Raw genomic sequence first — 20,144 nt, forward strand, 5'->3', positions numbered from 1 at the left:
TGCAAAACGTTCCCAGTTTAATTAAACGTGTTAAATACCAGCCAACATGTGTGTGTGTGTGTGTGTGTGTGTACATTAAAAAGAATTAAAGAAGGGGGTAACGAAACTCATATGATTTTTACTGTTGAACTAGGAAACAGAAGTGGGAAGGAACTGTCATAACTTTTGGTTATTTATTGCCTCTCAGTGTCTGCCGAGACCTTTGTGTGTGAGGGGTGGGGGTGGGAAGCTTGTTGTTACATTCAGTGTGTGCTTCACTACTTTGCATTGGTGATCATCTGAACATGTTCAGCCAGCCAGTGCCAAGGCAGTGGGCAGTATATAATGCACAATTTTCTGGGAACAATGTTCATTCAAATGTCCTGTGAGATTCAAAGTAATTCCAACAATCAAGAAGCCAGATGTCCTTCTTTGGCCTTGCTGAGACATGATGTATTTCCAGATGCGTTTTGTCTTTGATGAACTGTTCCAGATCAAATGATTTAAAATCATTCCTTTTCTCTTCCTTCTGATACACAGTGGCTTTATTTAGCTTTCTTACCCCTAAATCAATTCATTACAAAATTTGCCAAGCTTTGCTTCTTGATTATTTTGATTCGGGAACATGTATACAGTACTAGGTCACTCTGATTTTGCCTCCAGTGACCTGACTAATTTTAAAAATTAGGATTTTTAATAGACAGGTCTTAGTGTATGTGCAGTTTCATTCCAGTGTCATGCTGTAGAATAAAATTTAAACAGATGGCATATGCTAGAAATGTAAGTAAGCTCTGTTACTGCTTTCTTTTACCATTTTGTACCTCCATGATTCTTGTGTGAACGGGTGTTGACTAAACAAATCAAAACCAAAACTCAAGGTCCTACCAGGGTTTTGACATCAAGTTGTTTCCCTGTTTACTCATTCTGTAGTCAACTCTGATGTGCTGAAGATGAGGTTGAAAGGAGTAGTCCTTGAAGGTTAACTGGGATTCACTTTCCATGGTAGACTGTTATTCTTCATGAATGGACTTCTAAGATGAGTCCTTGGAATATTAATGGGACTAGAAAGCAAAAGTTGTTCCTACATGTGACTGAAGATCTTTTATGAAATTTGGCGGAACGTGCTCTGCACTTACAACTTACAGAGCCAGAATAGGTTATACTGTTTCAGCATTTTTAAAAGTTTGAACAATTTGGCTAGAGTAGATGTTTATATGGAATGAATAGCATAGACTGCCAAAAGAAAATAAACTCATGCTGGTCAAGGTTGAAGCACAGATTTTTGAAAGGATAAGATAGTGATCACAGTATCCACAAAAAAAGCTACAGTATTCATCTCTGGAGTTCCACAAGCATGAATAATTTTGTATTATACAAAGAAGTTTTTTGCAGGCTAAATATGGTGTTTGGACCTCTCTGTACAAAGCTCAGCTATTTCTTGTATTTAAACTGTTCCTCTTGCAGAACACTCCACCAAAATTGCTCTGATTGTCTTGTTAGAAAGCAGTAGGGGCATTATGTATATGCTAATTTGTTTCTGCTTTGCATCCCTAAAAGGGGTTGTTACACCCAGTATACCCTATCTGAGAAGAAAGGACAAGGTGGAGCAGCATCAATACAATGATGTCTGGCGACTCCCATGTCAGTGGGGAAGTGAATCTGATTCAGGTTTTTGTCCCAACATAAAGGGAATTTGGGGCGGGGGGGGAGGGTGAGGATTGAGGTTCAATACCTTGGACAGCTCCTTTAAAGTTTGGAATAAAACCTGGAACAGATTCATTGAGCTACTGCCATGGGAGTCACCACTGAACAAAATGAACCAGGAGTTTGGATGGAGTCTGCTATCTTACTTCCAATTAAATTCTCCATGGCCTACATCTGAGTAAACCACCAAAGGTCTCTTTTGTCATCCATAATTACGGATGTTTCCCTCTGCTGGGTGTTACATGTTAACAGCTGCAGAATTATATTATAGACTGACATACATTCCACAGTTGTTGGAAAATAAACATGGGGACAAAATATTTTTATGCAGTCATAGTTGTGATTACAGATATAAATTTTCAGTAGTTTGAAAGCTTTAGTTCTAAGATTATGATTTTTTGTTGTTTGTTTGTTGTTGTTTTTTTTGCTGTGGCAGAAACTAGACTGGGTGAATGCCTCCAACTCTACGATTCTATGATTGTATGAGAGTAAAGCGATCATTGTTTTCTGTACTTTACAGCTTCTTTTAGTACTGGATAGAGTGGCCCATAGTATCCTTCTGGGTGTCTAAGAAGAATAGCAAGATGTGTGGGTTTTAAATTCTCCCTTTAGGATTGGTTCCAGCTGGTGACTGTATTTGACAGCTTACCTATGGACCTGCAGTGACCCGTAGGGCTATTTAATATTTGATCTATATGAAACTGCTGGAAGAAATGGTCTGGGAATTTGTAGTGTGGTGCCATCAAAATACTGAAGGTAACTTTGTTTATTTATTTGCCACTATATTTATAGGAAGCTGTTGAAGTCCTGAAGTCCTGACCTGATCATGGATTGAATGCGAAGAAATAAATAAAAATTTATAATTGGTGATCAGGGGCATCATGAGGGGGGGCAGGCCACACAAAGTGACACCTACTCCCCAAATATCTGCCTTTTGACATAAATGGTCCATGGAGTTTGCCTGTGTCCCTTTAAAACACTGAAGAGATGGTGTGAATGGGATGGGGCTCAGTGGGAGGATAAAGGAGAAGCCGTATTTTTTAAAGTAAAATTAATGTTTAATTTAAACAATAAATAAATTATTTTTAAATTAAAATTTTAAATTCTTTAAATTTTTCTTTAAAAGCATTTCTCAAATGTTTACTTTAACCACATGAAAGTATATACATGTAAACATATTTAGGTTGTGCATATAATATTATAATTTAAAAATATAATTTTAATATTTTTAGTTGTTTTATGTCCCAACTATTGCCATTACATTCAGTGATATATAAAAAATACAATTTATGGATATCATTATTACAAAAACATGACTAAAGATTCTGCATGCTGTGGTATGGGAGGAGGTCAGTGTGTGTGTGTGTGTGTGTGGGGGGTGACACCATGAGTTATGGCACCATGTGGTGCCAATTCTAGTGCTGGTGATCATGGCCTGTCAGACTGTATTTGGGGAATGGTTGTTCAGCGTGTTCTTGATATCAGTGCCCTTGAAAATTAAAACTTGCCATTTGTGAACAGAATTCAGATACATAGGCATGTTAGTCTGGAATATGAGTATACAAAGGGATCTGGTAGAACCACTGAGACTAATTGTGCAAAAGACATTGCAGTATAAGCTTTCATATACTAGCACTGCAACTGCAAAGCTCAATGCTATGGACTCCTGGGATTTGTAGTTTGTTGTTGCCCTAGAGCTCTCTGACAGAGAAGGCTAAATGCCTTACAAAACTACAGTTCCAGGTACTCCATAGTATTTAGTCATGGCAGTTAAAGTGGTGTCAACCTGGATTATTTCTGCTGTGCAGATGCAGCCCAGATCTGCTTCCTCAGATGCATCTGAGGAAGTAGAACAAGTCTATGAACTTCTACAAAGGTGCTGCAAGGTCCCTTATGCATACAGCTGTTTGCATATTGCCATCTGAATTCTGTTCTGAAACTGCAACATGTTATTTAGGAAAGTGTTTACAGACTGCAGTTGATCAAGAAAAATGTGACCAGAGTGCCGATGAGAATATATTGTGGGTATTATGTGATTCCTGTGTTAAAATAATTGCATTGGCTTATAGCTCACTTACAGACCCAAAACTCTGATGTTGACTCAAACAATATGAGCAAAGAAGAGTATCAGAAAGACTATATGCCACAATATGAATCTTAGCTGAGTATTAAGATCTTATTAAGTATTAAGGCCTTTCCATGGCACGATTGCCACAATGCTGTGGCTTTAAGGCACTCCTTTGGTGCTACATCATGTGGACGCAATGTCAGAGGAGTGCCTTGATGCTGTGCACCATGTGGAGTGGCACGTGGCATCACACCACCCTGGGGCGGAGTCAGGGCATGTGTCATGTGGATGCCACACCCCAACTCTGCCCCCAGGCCAGTCTTACTGGCTGGTCTGCACAGGGCCTATCTTGCTTGTGAGATGTGATTGGAGCTGGTTTTGCTTTAACTGCTGTTTATTTTTGGTGTTTTCTGTGCTTTAATTTGTGATTTGATCAAATTTTTATTATTAACCATTGCAAGCAATATTATGTTAGAAGAATGAGCTATTAACATGATTGCAAGACTGTATCATTGGGCAAAAGAATACATAACTCAGAACATTCCTTTGTTGGGCAAAAGGGCTTGTTCTTATGGAGTAAGAAGGCCCTACAAGTCTAGGTGATGGCCAAGCAGGTGACACATCTGGATTCTCTCTCCCTTTAGGAAAGGACAAGGTACACGAGAGTGTGGAAGGACAGACTGCAGTTTTTCCGAGAGAAAGGAGTAAATCAAGAGATCTGTTTCTGAACCATTTCTTCCATGGCTGGTTGTCTTTCTGGAATTCAGATGTGGAAGCAATGGATTTTGGTTTCTTGTTGAAGTATCTAACTTGTGCTTCAACATATGTTTGTAAATAAGTCACATACAGTCAGGCCTCCACATTTGCAACTGTGATTGTTCATGGATTTGAGCAATATGTTCTCTCAAGGAATATCTAAGTACTGCTGTGCAACTTTGACGGTAGTGGAACATACAGTTGTAAAGGAGGGAGGACCTAGAGATTTCTAGAGAAAACAATTCTCTAAGCATTTGTCCTCCAACATTATTCTGTGGTCAACTTCTGCTGGACGTTTACCATAAAGTTGCACTGGAGAACCTAGAGATTTCTAGATAGGTGTTCTCTCAGATAAAAAAAATGGCTTTTTATTTGTGTTTTCCCCCACTTTCATGGTTGCCCTGTGCCCCTAAACCCAATGAATGTGGGGGGTCCGCTGTATTGCAAAACTTCAGTAAGCCTTCAGTGACCTTCTTCCAAAGGAAATCAGTTCCAGGAAATTGCTGTCCTCCTGAAATTTTTCACTGCTCAGAGGAGTAAGGAACACATAACATTCTTAAGAAACAATGAAGCATATATTTTCATGTACCATAAATAATTTTTAAATGAATTTATTGTGTCCTTTATAGCTTGTTGCAACTTACTGTACTAAAAAAGATGGTTAATAATGAGTGGAGTCATGTTGGCCAAGCTAAACCCATATTTAAGATTTTCCTCCTTGGCTTTAAATCTCTGCTTTTTTACATACTGTATACACTCGATTATAAGTTGACCTCGTGTATATATTGAGGGCAAGTTTTGGGACAAAAGTCGAGGGTAAAATTTAGGGGAATGTAACAAAGGATCTAAAAGGATGAAGCAAAGGGAAATAATGCCAAAGAACTTACAAAATTCCAGCAGGCATAACTGTTTGTGCTCACACTAAAGGCTGGATGGATAAGAGAACAGAGGGAGGTCAGTGCTTCCAGGACAGATAACACTATTGCTTTTCACCAGGAGATAGTTCCTGTTTTTTAATAAGAGTACAAGTACAATACTTATATTGACCAGTGGATAAGTCGACTTAGGTTTTTGGGGTCGAATTTTGACTTAAATTTCTAGGCTTATACATGAGTATATACAATAAGTATTTTCATTAGATGCGTTACTGCTATGTAAGCACCAGTTATGCCTCCTGCCACCTGCCTTCCATTTTAAAGAGGTTATTAAATGATTCTAGTCCTTCTCATTGGTAAAAAAGAAAGAGGCAGCGCTCATTTTCAACTTTGATGAAAACTGCAATATGCACCACAATATCATAGGAGTTGTGCTAGAATTGTTTTATAAACTATGTGGCATCCTCAGAGGCCTTAGTGTATCTCACCACCACATGTGTTTTCATATCCCACCTCTCTTGTTTGTTTGTTGTTGTTGTTGTTTTAAAAATACTTCTCGCATCCTCCAAGAAGCATAAGCAATTTTGCTGTGTTTTCTCCATCCCTGCCTGACAAGAAAGAAAAATGAACAGATCGGATTATGCTGCTTTGCACATATTAGGTGTTTAATAGATATATTTATTAGAGTCATTAAATGAGATTGCCTTACCCTTACTTATACTTATATGCAAAGTATCCACCTCTGCATTGCAAAGTATCCACTCCTGCATTGGTGTGTAGGCAGCTAGGTGAGATATCTGGTATGTGTAATAAGACCTTGGAAAAATTACTGTTTTGAACTACAGCTCCCAGAGTGCCCTGGAATTATAGGATTTATAGTCCAAAAAATAACTTTTCCAAGCTCTGAATTTATAAAGATCCTCATTTATTGCCTCTGTAGTGCCATGTGTAAACAAGCCATCAATGTTCCGAACGTTCCATATTATGCCCCAAAAGCTCCATATTATGCATCAAGTATAGTATTTCTATTTTTCTTCAGACTAGACGGAAAAGAAAGGAAACTGTTTCAGATGTAAAAGTTTCTGAAATGTTGCATATATAATGTGCCCTAAGTTCTTTCCTCTTTCATTGTGGAAGGTTACATGAGGTAAACCTGGGGGGAAAGTGAAGACAGTCCAAACTGCAAATGAACATAATGGAAAAGAGATGTTTTGCCAGTAGATCTTTCAAATTTATGCTAAGTGACATAGTCATGGTTTCTTAGCAGTGCTATCATTTCTAAAAGCTCTTTTAAAACATATTCTGTATTCATGCTTTAGAGGCATAATAGTGCATTTTGAGCAAAATGTTATTTTATTGAAAGAATAAACATATCCTTTATTTTCTGATAAATATTGACACATAATTAGATTGCAAATTGGAAAGTCAAACTTGCAGCCGCTAAAAAGATTATAATCTTGACATTGTTTTGTGGACGTGTGTTTTCATGCTGTTGCTCAAATGGAAGAAAGAAAAAAGCAATATGTTGCCGACCCAGACATCCCATGCTCTCTTCCATTTTGGCTCATCATAGCAAAAGAATTGCCTTAGTGGTGATAATGAAGGATTTTCCTCTCCCCTACCTCCCATTTCCACCATTCAAAATAAGAAAATCAGTTCTTAAACATACATCACATGAGTCTGACTGATGCTGCACAAGACATAAGAGCTGGGCAAGAAAGGTATTGTCTCTCATAATCTGAGATCATTGTGCGAAGGCCAGCTTGCCACTTCACTTTTGTAAATTTTGTAAAACATTTATTTATTTATTTAAATATTTGTACCCCACCCTATATCAAAGATGGTTAGGGTGGTTTATGAAAAGCATTAAAACAGCTAGAACAATGTAAAACACTAAAAAATTAAATAAACTAAAACCTTATTATGTTTTATGTAATAAAAACATGTTTAAGAACCATATGCACCATATTCGGAATGAGTTATTGAGACCCAAAGGCTTTGATAAACAGCCAAATTTTAACTTGGGGCCTAAATGACATGAGTGTGGGCATCAGTCGGGCTTGCAAGGGGAGGGCATTCCAAAACTGGGCTGCCATGGCTGAGAAGGCCAGGTCGCAACACAGTGTTTTAATCTCACTTGTGGGACACACAGAAAGACCCCTGAGCAGATCTTAATCCTTGGGCAGGCATAAATGGGGAGAGATGTCTCTTCAAGTACTGAGGTTCCAAGCCATTTACAACTGCTGCATTTTGCACTAGCTGCAGCTTCCAGTTCTTCTTCAAGGGCAGTCCCACATAGAATGCATTACAGTAGTCTAACCAGGATTTAACAGTGCATGGGCAATGGGGATATTTTATCTCTGCCCAGGAAAGGCTGTAGCTGGTGCACCAGTCAAAGCTAGTGCCAAGCACTCCATGTCACAGAGTCCACATGGGTCTCCATTGACAAGGATAGATCTAGGAGCACTTCCAAGATGTGTGCCTACTTTTTCAAGGGGAGTGCAACACTGTCCAGGACTTACTGTGTACCTAATTATCAGACCAGAGAACCACCAATCTACAGAGCCACTATCTTATTGGGATTCAATTTCGATTTATTGGTCCTCATTCAGCCCATTTTAGCATTTAGCCACTGAGCTAGCACCTGAACAGCTCCAGCTGAATCCAATGACAGTCCACTTCAAACCCCCTTATGATCTCCTCCAGCAGCTTCATGTAGCTATTGAACAACATGGGGGATAAGATATGGCCCCAAAGCTTAATAGCTATGTTGCTGAACAGGAATTCCCCAATGCTGCTTTCTCGAACTGGCCCTCAATATAGAAATAGCACCACTGAAGAACAGTGCCTCTCATTCCCAAACCACAGATCACTTGTATCAAAAACCAAGCCAGAAAGATCAGCAGGGTAGCACTCCCATGTCTTTTCCCCCCGAGAATGTTGCCCATTAGAGCAACTAAGGCCATTTCAGTACTGTACTCTGGCCTAAAACCAGACTGAAATGCATCCAGATAAATTGTTTCCTTCAATAATTCCTGAGATCGCCCAGCCAGCACACACTCAAGCTCCTTGCCCCAAAAGGACATATTACAATCGGTTGGATGTTCTTGGGGTAAAACAGACAGGCCAAATGAAGTGGCTTCTGGCTGCTTTGGAAGTGTGCTGATTAAATGAAGCATGCCTCCAAAGCAGCAGAAGCCACACTGAAGGCAAGCTCTGACCCTTAGGACTGGAGCAAAAAGGATCTGGGATAATCTGACTCCTGGCGGTGCTGGTTGGCCCCTGAATCCACAGCCTGCCTTGGCAGTGTGCCATGCAGACAGCAAGGTTCCAACCTGTTTCTTGCTGGAGCTGACTCAGACCGCTCTTTCATGCCTGTCTGCTCTGGGCTTTCATATACTTCTGGGTCCAAGGAAGTCCTCTTCAGAAGAAAGTGCACCATCACCTCCATCAAGGCATCAAGAACCTATCCCTAACATAACACAGCATTTACTACTCCCTGGACCCACAAAGTCAGACCTCCCCTACTAAATTTTATCAGCCAAGATAGTCAAGGGTCTCTCATATATATATATAAATATTTTATATATATATATAAAAAATATTTATATCCCAGCTTTCTCCCTGGAAGGACCCAAGGCGGCTCACGGATAAAACCTTTAAAATTATTATAAAATTCAAACAATTAAAACATCTCTATATAAATCACATTAAATATATACAATAAAATATAAAATCACATAAAATATAGTTAAGTTACATGTTGTGGCCTGAACTGCTTCAAGCATCTCATCCACATCATCAGTCCTAAGTAATTTAAACTGATCCCATGAACACTGACCGGACGGTGGACTGGACACCTCCCTAAGCTCTATAACAATTGTGATGACACGTTCTGAGCAAATGCAAGCATCATGTCCCTCAAAGTACTCAGCAAATTTTGGTAAATGTGACTTACGAACTTCCATTTAAAACAGGGCTGGGAAACTTCCAGGGACTATTTTTGTTCCCTTCCAGATCTCAGTGGGATACATCTGCACTTTTCACACCTGTAATCTGCCAGTGAGGAGAACATAATTGAAACAGGAGCACTGAAATTAGTCCAGAGGACTATCCTTTCTTCTCAATAAATCACAGGGACTCAAAATATTTGTTTACTTTATAGTATACTATAGTAAGAACTTTGCTACTTTATACTACAGTAAGATTATATTCCATGTAATCTGTAGGCTGAACATGTGCTTGCTTTGGGTATGGAAAATCTGTGCTCATATCTAATTTAGCCATGAAATTAACACTTATTCATGCATTTTAGGGGGCAACTGCCCAAGGACCCCATTTTCCTGCAGTAGACTATTGAAAAGTGACCAATAATGCCATCATAATTTTTAAAAATGTCAAATGAACCAATGAAATAAACAAATAACCCAAACATTCATCGAACTTGCTATGTATTTTATCTCCTCTTCCCCTCAATATTTGTTCACATTTTCTATTGGCGATAGAGAAAAAAAAAGTAAAGCTAAACATGTAAAGCTTAATATTTAGCTACAGTAAATGTAAGGAATCTTGAAATCTTTGCTCATCTTTTTCTACATGTCTATGAATCTAAAGCTGTATGTGAACTGATAATTAATTGCTCTTGCTATTGTGTATCTCCAGAGATCTGAAGAATAACTTGATTAGTACTATTGAGCCTGGGGCCTTCTTTGGACTTTCAGAACTGAAGCGTCTGTAAGTATTAATTCCATCTGAATTACCTTAGAAATTGTACTCATATTGACATTTCTGTCCTTGGGGAATTTGGAATATGTCACCAAGCAATTATAACATATAGGGCATATGAATTACATACCACAGTTTAGTCCTTTTTCAGATTTCTTTAACAATATGCATCATTTATGATTTATTTATATGAATAAGTATGAGGTTATCCTTGTTCTTCTTATCCTTAGATTTATGAGCATTTAAAATTAGCTTTTATGCTCCAAGGAAACTTCACTTCAGTATTGGCAGAAATATGACGATAGCTGAGAATAGATGTGTAGCCTTTATGCTAAAATTGAAAGAAAATGTTAGAGTTTTGCTAAAAATCACAGGATCTCCCATTTCTATATATGAATAAGTAAAATCTTTAATAAAAGTCTAATGTACCTTCTTTATTAACTCTTAAGGAAACAAAATAGGGTTTGAAATAGAATTTAAATAGGTTTGTTTAATAAATTCATTTAGCAACACATTTTTAAGATGATGTCCATGCATTTCATTTAACTTGATACAGATCATAAATCTATAAGAATTTTTTGGTATTCTGCATGCCTGTCCTTCATTTAACATAGCATTGCTTTTTCATTAGGATATAAATCATTATGTGCTTTGCCCTGTCAGAGTGTCACTAGTACAACAAAAAAAATTGCACAAATTTTACTCCATAAAATATGTGCAGTGAAAGAATGGACAAGAGGATATTAGTAAGAATGGCATGTATTCTCAAACAGATCTGCCTTGTGAAAATCTAGATTGGCAGCATGATATTAGTAAGGAATATGCACATTTCTCAATGGTTCATCCAATTACAATGAATCTGAATGCATTTTGAATCAATAGAAACAAAATGTGTGAAAACATGAAAGTGCTATGATGACAACTGTGTGTTACTGCTGTGGAGATGACAAATTCAAATAACACAACCCTGACCTCTTGTGGGGAGAATGAGGAAGCTGTAAAAGCAGTGATGCAACATCAGTTACAAGCCTAAGAATGGGAAAAGAAGGTCACAATGGGTCTGAAAAGGAATGGCGAAAAGATGCAGCAGTAGGCGCTCTAGACACAGATTTATGTTCAAAACAACTCTCTATATTGTGTTTCCCGAAGATCTGTTTCTAGTTCCTTGCTAACTTCAGACCCATTAATTATCTTCAGTAATAGTCTGTGGAATAGTGAATAGGTTTATTATAAGAGCATCCTAAATTTATTTCTGCATCATCACGTTTTCCCTGAAAAGATTAATTCCATCCATTGACATAATATGATTAGGAAATAGATGATTACATTACAAGACCAGTGAATATCTTTCCTCTAAAAATAAGTTGCAGTTGGGGCTTGAAGCCTGCTTAGTATGTTTCCTATTCTTTCATATCTTTCACATAGTGGATATAGTAAGCAGCTGAACATAATGTAATACAGACGTCTGCAAGTGACATGAGGCTTCATGACTCAGGAAAAACCACAGGCTGCCAAATCTACATAAAATTAACAATTTCATCTGGAACCCTTACTGCTTACTGACTGTACTGCAGTAATTTAGGATCTGCAATGGCAAAGTCAAGAGATTTCATGGATTAAAACAAAATGATGTCTACAAGGAAAAGTAAACCAGAATACATGCCACGTGTCTGGCTGTTTTACAAGATCAATTTCATGAGTCAACATTTCTGGTATAAATATTTACAGGGGGGAAAAATGAACACCAGATTTGTGCGACATGAGGTAGATTTGGTTTGAAATAATAAGGAACAGTTGAGAGGCATATAAAAGCAAGCTGGTACAAACTGTTGCTTCTTTTTTGCTAATGTCTCATTAGGAACACTGTTTATCACAACATATTGAGTGAGGAAACATGAATTTATTAGAAAGGTTATGGTGTCCATTTGGTAAAATGATTGCAATGGACTGGCATAAATTCAAGGGAGTATAGGGACAATGTTGCCATGTACTTGAGCCCCCTAAGAAGTCCCATGAGAGGCCTTTGTTCTAACAGAAAGTGACCTGGAAATTTACCTTTGTGTCACTTTCTGTTTTTATAAAAGGATTTTTCTGGGGCCCCCAACAACAAAGATAGCCTTGAATCCCCTAAATGGCATCTGGGGATAAAATATGAATTTCCAACTGTGTGTGTATCAGTAAGATGTATTCCTCTAAGTTCTCTGGTAGGGAGAACTTTAAGGCTTCCCACTTTCTAGGAAGATATACAGCCTAGGAGAAGTGGTCTTGGCCAACATCAGGCTTCATTTGGGATCTAGATCTTGTTGGAGTACAGTGCTTACTTGGCACTCTCCCAGGTGCTACACTAACTGTCCTGTCGTGCTGACATCTGTCTGAGAAAAGCTGCACAGTAAGAAATCCCTTTCTAGCCCATCACAAAGATCTCAGTAACATAGGCCCGGTACATACCTCTTGGTAAGTCCGGGCTGGCAGTGGCCTTATTTCCTCTAGAGGGAAGCCGCAGCCACCAAGCCGTGTGGCTTCACTCCAGACGAAAAGGAACCTGGAAAAACCCGGTTCTTTCTCCGCCACCATAGTTACGTCGCAAGTGTGCCAATGGTGCACTCATGACGTAGCTGGCACGGTGCGATGTGCGGACGCTATGCGTCCGTTACATCATAATGGTGGTGCCTGTCTACACGGGGTGCCGCCATTGTAGCGCTGCCAGTACGTGCTAGGGTTAGGGACCGTGCGGTTGCCATGCGGTCACTAACCCTAGTTGTGCCACTGCCACGCCACAAAGGGCCCATCTGTCCCAGGCCGTAGTTGATTTTCTGCATGCAAGTCATTTACTGCATATTGCTGCTGCTGCTAAAGAACTTCTGCACCAGACTTCTTCTGTTTTCCTGTACTAACATTCTTGCCTTACACATCACATCCAAGCTGCAATTCTCTATCCTCAAGTCACTGTACATATTATATAGCTCCCCTATTAGTGTCATGGATATGTTGACTAAAAATTAGGACTAAACAAAAGCTGAACATAAAATCTTAGTCACAAAACCTAAAACACTGTTGATTTTTAAATTTTTTACTATCTTTCCCTAAGGATGTGAGGCCCTCCTAGGGTTGGGATCTATATCTAGTAGTTAATTCCAACAAGAATAGAAACATTGAATCAACGTGCATTTTGTAAGGCAATATATATGTGAGCCCGATTGAGTCAGTGATACCCTAATTTATTTATTTTATTTATTTATTGGATTTATACACCACCATTCTCCTGGCTGGCTTAGAAATAGATTGACAAATAGTTAGCATTTGCGAATAGATTTAGGCCCAGAATGCTGGAACTGGAGAAGAAAATAATGGATCCTGGGTATTGGTTAGTCTGGTTCAGCACCTCCCTTTACTTTCCTTAGAACCATTGGGCCATATCCAGGGACGTAGCCAAGGGGGGGGGGGGGTTCTTGGGGTCTGGACCCCCCCCCCTTCCATTAGAAAAATGAATGGTGTGTGCTGCTGTGCCGCCACACCCAAGCCCCATTATAATGGTGGCACTTAGTCTGGACCCCCCCTTCCTAAAATCCTAGCTCCGTCCCTGCCATATCCTCTGCTGGGGTCCCATAATTTGTTAATTATTATAGTTCATGATCTTTTTCATAATATTAAACCATATTTCAGGGGAGAGAATTTTGTTTTTGGGTTTTTTTTGCTTTTCACTTGTTTTTGAGATCTGTGTGCATATGGCTAGTTTATGAAAATGGACTGTTTAAACCAATGAAATACATTATTGAAATATTTGTCCAGAAAAATAGTTTCTTGATCATTCCTTTATATATAGAATGGTTACACATAATTTTCTTCATCATTTTATTGTTATTGCTTACTTTGTTACCTTCTAGAAGTGAAAAAGGTGTAAGAGTAAAATTCTAATATGCATATCTATGATTTTAGCTTCCTTTGTAATTTATGCTGTTCTTTTTTTTTTCCTTTCATTTAAGGGATCTTTCCAATAATAGAATTGGATGTTTAACACCTGAAATATTTGTAGGCCTTAAAAACCTTCATAAATTGTAAGTATGTCACCTTTAAAGCTATTAATAAAACAGATAATCTATCACGACTAGGATAAACAGATCATTCTCATTTATGGAAGTAATAGTAATAGGAAGACAATATAAAATGAGACAAATCTGTGCAGTTAAGTGGGATGAAATTAGAGTCTGATAGATGTATTTCCGCTCCTAGAATGGGGTGTTCTTGGGTCTCATTTTCTTTCTTCCCATCAGCCTCCCTTTCTCACCACCACATATCTTTGGAGCATAAGATCTTGCATCTTTTTTGGAACACTCTTTCAAGGTGTGGGGAGATGTTGATAGTGCAATTGGATGCTTTCTTTTGGGGATAGTATGTTGCTTGTTGCTAGAGGGCAAAATCTAAAGTGGCCTTTTTCATTCTCTCAATCTCTCAGTCTCTCTCCGCCAAGCTTTTCCCCACCCTTTGTCTCTTTTTGAAATTCCTTCCTCTTTCTCTCTTTGGAAGCATAACCTGATTGCTTCCAGAGGGCTTTTCAAATACGGTAAAGGACTACAGATTGCCTACTCCTGTGCCTCAGGGATGAGCAAACAGAGAAAAATTACATCCTTCATCTTCCATTTGTGGATGCTTCTGCTGCCACTGAACCTGTTCTGTGACCCCTTCCAGGAAGAGGAAAGCCATGTTTTGTTCAAATTACTAAACGCAACAAAAAAAAATCTGTTGTAAAGCTAATCAAAATGAGAGCTGAGCAGAAACTATGAGTTTGAATGCTTTTAGTGGTGTGCAATTAACGTATTTTGACTAGATGTTGAAAACATTGTCCTTTGGTGTGCATGATGTCCTCTAACTACTGTATATAAAATGTACAGTAAATGGAATATTGCCTTTTGTATATATTTTGAAAAATAAATGGAACTCTGTCCTAAAACTGGTTGACCCAACCACCATTATTTCTCCCTTTTTGCCTCACAAAAAATCCTCTCCAATCAGTTTACTACCTCTCTAGAACAGGTTTTCGAGGTGCACAGAGGGCTACAGGGATAAAGAGGGATTGTCCCCCCAGTGAGTTTGATGGAACAAGTTGTCTCAGCGGAATTACCTTACTGGATCTTGCCTTTGGATATATTTATTTATTCATTGCCCACCAGGCAATACACAATTGATAAAATGTTTTAAAGCTTAAGCAATTAAATAAATGTCTAAAAACCAATTGAAAAAGCCCAAACACCTCTTTAAAAATAGTTCTAAAATTAAACAAACAACGTTTTTTGTGGGTTTTTCGGGCTATGTGGTGATGTTCTAAAAGATTTTCTTCCTGATGTTTCGCCAGCATCTGTGGCTGGCATCTTCAGAGAATGCTTGCCTGGAAAAAACTGGGTATCCATGTGAGCCTGGGAATGCAGGAGTGATTTGCATGTGTATTGTTCTGTGCTGATGGTAGGCTTCAGGCTGGGAGGCTAATGCAAAAGAGGATTAATGTCTGCTAATTGGTAATCATTATCTGCTGGGAAAGCCCCTGACTCTGAGTGGTTTCCCATTTGCATTTGCTGAGGCCTTATTTTGCTATTCCTCAGGACTACTAGCCAAATTTTGTTCACTTTAAGGGGTTCTTCTTTCCGGTTGAAATTGTCCAGGTGTTTGTGGATTTCAGTGGCTTCCTTGTGTGTGCATCCTGACATGGTAGTGATTGGCATGGTCCAGAATTTCAGTGTTTTCAAACAGTATTTTATGCCCAGGATGGTTTGTGACATGTTCTGCTACTGCTGATTTTTCTGGATGGCCCAGTCTGCAGTGTCTCTCGTGTTCCTTGATTCTTGTTTGCACGCTGCATCCAAAAAGAATCAGGGGCTTTCCCAGCAGATAATGATTACCAATTAGCAGACATTAATCCTCTTTTGCATTAGCCTCCTGTCCTGAGGACTGCCATCAGCACTGAACAATAAACATGCAAATCACTCCTGCATTACCAGGCTCACACAGTATATATACACCCAATTTTTCCAGGCAAGCATGTCGGCCACAGACGCTGGCGAAACATCAGGAAGAAAATCTTCTAGAACATGCCCTCATAGCCCGAAAAACCCACAAAAAACATGGATGCTGGTCATGAAAGCTTTCGACTTCGTATTAAACAAACAGTTTAAAAAATAGCCAGAACAGATACCCCTAATTTTAAGAACCAGAGGCCATACAAAACAGCAGAGTCTTCCCTGGCTGTGGAAACTCTCTTAGGAGGAAGGTCCACAAGACAAGGTGCTGCTACAAAGAAAATTCTGTCATGTGTACTTACCAGCTCAGTGTCATGGGATGGTGAGATATATAATAAGCCCCCCATTGATGTTTTTAGTGTTTGGGAAGGCTTATGTGGGAATAGGCATTCTTTCAGTTATTTTGCTCCCCAAGCTGCATAGAGCTTTACTTTTATAGGTCAAGGCCAACTTGCATTGGATTCAAAAGCAAACTAAAATCCAGAGCAGTTCTTGGAAGACTAGTGTTATGTGTTCCCCCAAATGCTAAATACTATCCATTTTTCACTACTGTATCTTCTAATCAGTTTTCTAGGGCAGCTCCACAAAGAATGTGTTACAGTAGTCCAATCAAGAGGTGGCTAAAGCATGGACAACAGTGGCAAAATCTGCCCTCCCTAGAAAGAAGCATAGCTGGTGCACCAACTGAAACAGGGCAAATGCACTCTTAGTGCCACAGTAGCCTCCTGGTCTCCCGGGAACAGTTTCCAAGAACACACCTGAGATACAAACCTGATTTTTCAGAGGGAGTGTGTTCCAATTCAAAACTGACTGTGATTCCAGTCCAGGTTAATTTTCCAACTGCTCAACAGCAATTCCATGTTTTCTGGACTGAATCTCAGTTTATTCACACACTTCCAATCCTTCACAGGATTCAGATTTAAGACTTCCATATTCTCCATATTGATATCAGGTGTAAAAAAGAGATAGGACTGGGAATCATCAATATTCTATTATTATTATTATTATTATTATTATTATTATTATTCCACCTCTCCCACAGGATTGAAGTGGCTTACAACACAATACAATACAGTAATACAAACTAAAAAACATTATCCCTCCCTCCAAACAATAACATTAATGATACCTGACCACAGAACTCTGGATAACCTTCCCCAGGAGCTTGAGGTAGATGTTACAAAGTATAGGAGACAGTACTGAGCCCTGTGGAACTCCACAGACTAAGAGGCTCAACAACAGTCCCAACAACTCCACCTTCTGGAAAACATTCAACTGAAAGCATTCCTGTATCAGTCAAACTGCCCCAAATGATGTCATGATCAATGGTAACAAATGCAACATCCAGCAGAACTAAAAGGAATACATTGTCCTGTCTGATTCAGACCATAAGTTATTGACCTAGGTGGCCAAGGTTGTTTTTGTTCTATAACCAGGTTGAATCTGAACTGGAATGGATCCAGGTAAACTGTCTCATCCAAAGAAGCCTGGAGCTATGTTGCTACCACTGTGCACCTCCATATGGCTTGCCAATTTAGGAAAAAATAAAGAATGTATAGTCAACTGGATAGCAGTAGTGATTTTATTTTAAGTCTAGTACTTGTCAGGAATGTCATCTTCCATCTTAGTATGAGATATTAGTCATCAAATCCACAGTGCTGCATGTTTAATAGTTATACTTTATGTCTAACTCTCCAGTTGGTTATCCCATCAAAACATCATGAAGCAAAATGTTCAAAAATGTTGCAGGATTTTTCATGTATCTTCAGTGGAATTTATTTTACTTCTGTTCTACCTATTTATCTATTGTCTGGAGTATGTATTCCATATACTTGGAACCATCCCATAAATGTAAATACATCCTGGTTTATATTCATATTCCGACATTATATACCATAATTTTCTAACCTTAATTGTTCTAATAAGCATGTGAAAGGTTTAGATTGGTGGCAGAATTAGGGCCAGTACAGATTAGAAGAAAGGGGCAGCCACACAGCCGTGTCAGTGATCCACCCCAAAGAGGAGCTCCAATATGGAGCTCCTTCCGGTGATGCCACCAAGGCGCCATTAGCATCTTGTGGCACATCTATGATGCAAGTGCGGTGCCACGATGTGCGGATGTTGCATTGCGCTTGCGCCATCATGGCGGGCCCGTGTGGATGGGAGACTGTAATGATTGCAGCATCTGTACAGACTAAGGTTCCAGAGCGTGCAGTTGCTGCATGCTCCAGAACTCTAGAATCAGCACTGGCACACTGCTTCCCGCAGGTATGTACTGGGCCTTATTGACTTGACCTATTAATGAATAATTTTAAGGCAAATTAGATGGTTCAAAACCTAATAATATTTTTGCTGTTTGGCTTTTAGGAGTATCTATTCAAGCTGATAAAGTTTAATGAAGTAATCAATGAATTCTTTAGCACTCATTTACATTGATTAGCTGTTTGCTTTCAGAGATGCAGTGTCCATACTATATTTCTTTAGTTTTGTTTCTCCTAGTTTAGCAAAGTATGATGCAGCAAGCCCTTTAACTAAATGTTAAGGTATCCTTTAAGGTGCAATTAAATCAAGCTGTTACTGTTGCAGATGTGTGGAAGAGAATGCGACAATGATTTGTAATAAAATTTGCATGAGCATTGGGCATAAAGGTGCTCTCGCTGGCACCTGCTTTTGGTAGCAAAAGCCACGATCTTGTTTTTGAAACTGGGTCCAATGAAAATATTCCAGAAGGGTAGCAGATTAGTCTGCTGGTACAAAAACTTCAAAGACATTGGTTGTACAGTAAAAGCTAGCAAATTTATTACATCATAAACTTCTGTGAAATAGAATTCACCTTCATCAAATGCATGGGCTGTTATTCTAAGTTGGAAGGCATTTACACATGTACAGACAAAGAGAGAGAAAAGAGTACGCATAATAGTAGAGGAAAGGGAAAGGGGTGTTTCTGGTACTCCTGGAATCCCAGTGGAAATGTGTGGGGTGCAATTTTAGTTTCCCAGGGTGTTTTCCCTTTTCAAGGGAAACTAAAATAGGGAAGTATGAAAGTTAAACTTTTTAGAATTCAACTTTCATCAGCAGAACAATGAAAGTTGGGTCAGACTATTATTTTAAATCTGCCTTCTTAAAGAATAAAGACTTACTCGTGTAGTTTAAAAACAATAATGACTTTAATAAACTAATACATAAAATAATTAAAACCTAATCTAACTGGTGGTGGCTTAGGCAAAAAGAAATAAATCTCAACATCTTTAAGATAGTAGGAAAAAACATAACAAGTGACGGCTTGAAGCAGTCTAGAAACTTCAGAGAGAGCTGTTAAACTGCCTTCAAAATTCAGTGACCAAAGTCATCACATGATAGTTAGAATGAGAGAGAGGGGCATCCTTATTTAACTAAGGAGGGACAGGAGAATGCAAACATAAATTTTCCAACAAAATGGTTTCCTCCTGAGAATGAGGCTGGAGTTACCACTCCAAGGGCCCTGGTGAGAAAGTGACTCTCTTTGCATCATTTTCTCAAAGTAGAAAGCCCCACTAGGGAGAAAGATGTTGTGGACCATGAAGGATACAGTCTTTGAATGGCAATGGCAGTAAGGACAACTGTGTGTCCTTTGAGCTTGGTCTAGGACACTAGAGAGGGAGGGGTGTAGGGATAGTAATGGTTCCTTTTGCCTTAGGCTCTAAAGTGAAGGTGGGTTTGCAGATGAGATGGGAAGTGATGGAAAGGGTGGGGATTTCTGAAAGTGAAGGTGACTTGGAAAATAAGCTGTTAGTTGTTGGGAAATAATTTAGTTTCTTTTAGAAGCCATCTCTGAGCCAATCAGAGTGTCAGATGGAGAGGTACCCGTGCATGGGAGCTGTCCAGGGTAGAGAGGTATTTAATTGCCATATAGATAGTGAACAACAACAACTTTATTGATTAATCAGCTGACCATATCAATAGAATATAGATAGTAATGGAATCCTTAGGATTTTATGAGAAGGAGTCTCCCATTTATGGAAAGGGTTAGTGAGGCCACATTGAGTCTTG

The 20,144-nt window shown here is 38.9% G+C and overlaps 1 protein-coding gene across 2 annotated transcripts in view; it reads left to right on the forward strand.

Annotated features, from left to right (window-relative positions):
• LOC149318655 (adhesion G protein-coupled receptor A3-like) overlaps window positions 1-20,144 on the forward strand; it is a 480,532-nt gene that overhangs the window by 138,715 nt on the left and 321,673 nt on the right. For both annotated transcript variants that reach the window (XM_089510223.1, XM_089510222.1), the window contains exons 3-4: window positions 10,045-10,116; window positions 14,091-14,162. In XM_089510223.1, coding sequence (XP_089366349.1) covers window positions 10,045-10,116; window positions 14,091-14,162 — 144 coding nt within the window. The remainder of the gene's footprint in view (window positions 1-10,044; window positions 10,117-14,090; window positions 14,163-20,144) is intronic.

This window comes from Sceloporus occidentalis, unplaced genomic scaffold (genome assembly GCF_023333645.1).
Source record: "Sceloporus occidentalis isolate IW3139 unplaced genomic scaffold, rSceOcc1.0.p SCAF_2, whole genome shotgun sequence".
In the NCBI taxonomy this organism is placed as follows: domain Eukaryota; kingdom Metazoa; phylum Chordata; class Lepidosauria; order Squamata; family Phrynosomatidae; genus Sceloporus; species Sceloporus occidentalis.